At 56.7% G+C, this 1,768-nt stretch overlaps 1 protein-coding gene across 1 annotated transcript; it reads left to right on the top strand.

The window, feature by feature from the left end:
- Positions 1 to 426: 426 nt before the first annotated feature.
- On the top strand, positions 427 to 1,733 carry POSPLADRAFT_1161924 (hypothetical protein; the record flags this gene model as incomplete). Its single annotated transcript, XM_024487704.1, has 2 exons — positions 427 to 1,517; positions 1,652 to 1,733. The coding sequence occupies 2 exons, from the start codon at positions 427 to 429 to the stop codon at positions 1,731 to 1,733; spliced, it is 1,173 nt and encodes a 390-aa protein (XP_024332752.1).
- Positions 1,734 to 1,768: the final 35 nt, after the last annotated feature.

Raw genomic sequence — 1,768 nt, 5'->3', positions numbered from 1 at the left:
CCAGGAAACTAGCCCTGAGGCGAGAAGGGCCGTTCAAAGTCCTAGACAAAATCGGAACGGTCGCGTACAAGCTAGACCTCCCTAGCACCTGGCGAGTCCACCCCGTTTTCCACGAATGGCTTCTATCTCCCTACTCGGAGATGGAGATCCATGGTCTGAACTACACAAGGCCACCCCCTGACCTTATCGAAGGCGAAGATAACTACGAAGTCGAAGCCATCATCGGACACCGAGAGAACAAGAGGATGCGGCGCCACGAATATCGCGTCAGGTGGAAGGGTTACTCAACTGCGGATGACTCATGGGAACCCGAAGCAAACCTGACAGGGACTGCGGACGAAGTGCTAATGGAGTATAAGAAGAGGAAGAACTTGAGCTGAGTCGACAGCAGCTCAACCCAGTCGCTACACCCCCACTCGTACCAACATGTCCTCCACCCTCCCGTTCCTCGACCAGTTCAACGCCCCCTCAACCGAGGGCGGAAAGAGGATTTCGATCTACACCCCTAAGCACACCCATGTCGGTGACAGCACTTTGCTGACGCTACTTCTCAGTAACCCCACCGACGTCTTCAATAAACTCAAAACCCACCACCCCGAGGCAACCAATGCCACTGACCGCGCTGCACTAGAAGCGTACCTCTCCGCCCATCACAAATACGACGAGGCTGTCAAGGCAGCCGACAAGGCCATCGACCATCACAAGCGACTCCTACGTCAACAGGACGACCATGTCCTCACCAAGCTCATTCGACTTGACAATCTGAAAGTTGCCCATCGCTTTCAACCGCTCCTACCACGCAGCATCCGGGCGCGACACAACAAATTCATCCCACGTGCCATCCCCAACGCGTACCTACCCCTACCTGCACCCCTACTGATGTCTGCCTTCAGGCGGCCCCCGATCCCATCCCCTTTCCTCCAAGCAACGCCGCGGAGCACTACCATCCCGGCAGACTGGCAACCCAACCCTGGTTGGACCCCGAAGGGAAGCTGCAGGCGATGCAGATCGTCTCGACACTGGGTACGGGACTGTCCGGACGTACGATGCGCAGGATGCGGAAAAGAAGCCCCTGGACACCTGGAGCGGGAGTGCGGAACCAGGCTGATGAAGCGACACGTATCCGCACCACCTGAAGAACCTGCGCGATGCGTGGGGGTGGTCGTTGACAACGTGTTCCTCGAGGGAATCATCAATGAGGCGAAGGAGAGGAAGGAAAGAGAGAGGCAGACAAAGGCGGTACCCATCCCTCCACCGCGTAGCGCTAACCCCGAACCCCCCGCCAGTCCCGTCGCGGGACCTTCGCGCCCCCGCCCCGATACACCCGTCGTCTTTCGCAAAGTCGATCCCGACTGGACACCGGACACCACTCAATGGACGTGGGACAGCTCCTGGCCGAATCAGAAGCACCTCTCTGGCGAGGAATGGATGAACGTAGGGAGGAACGCACGCAAGGAGTGGTTCGACGAAGAGGAGGACGACGGCGTAGATTGGGAGTTGTATGGAGACGGTGAGCAGTAAGTAGTCGAATGAGACTTCGACTCTGGTAGGGGGGTAATGAAACATTTGTCTTTCCGTTCTATTCCTTGTACTACTAGCGCCCATACTGGCGCCTGTCTTAGCGCTCACCCGCAGGTTGAACATTATGTAGCTTACATAATGGGGTCCGTGCGCACTTCGTGCCTGGTATCGTACCACTACGTTTCTTTCTTCACTTAAACACGACCACATAGACACGATGGTCCGTGCGCAGTCGGTACTTGTATAA

Source organism: Postia placenta (genome assembly GCF_002117355.1).
Source record: "Postia placenta MAD-698-R-SB12 unplaced genomic scaffold POSPLAscaffold_127, whole genome shotgun sequence".
Lineage (NCBI taxonomy): Eukaryota > Fungi > Basidiomycota > Agaricomycetes > Polyporales > Adustoporiaceae > Rhodonia > Rhodonia placenta.
Note: the sequence above shows the minus strand (reverse complement) of the source record. Positions and strands in the feature narration are given on the sequence as shown.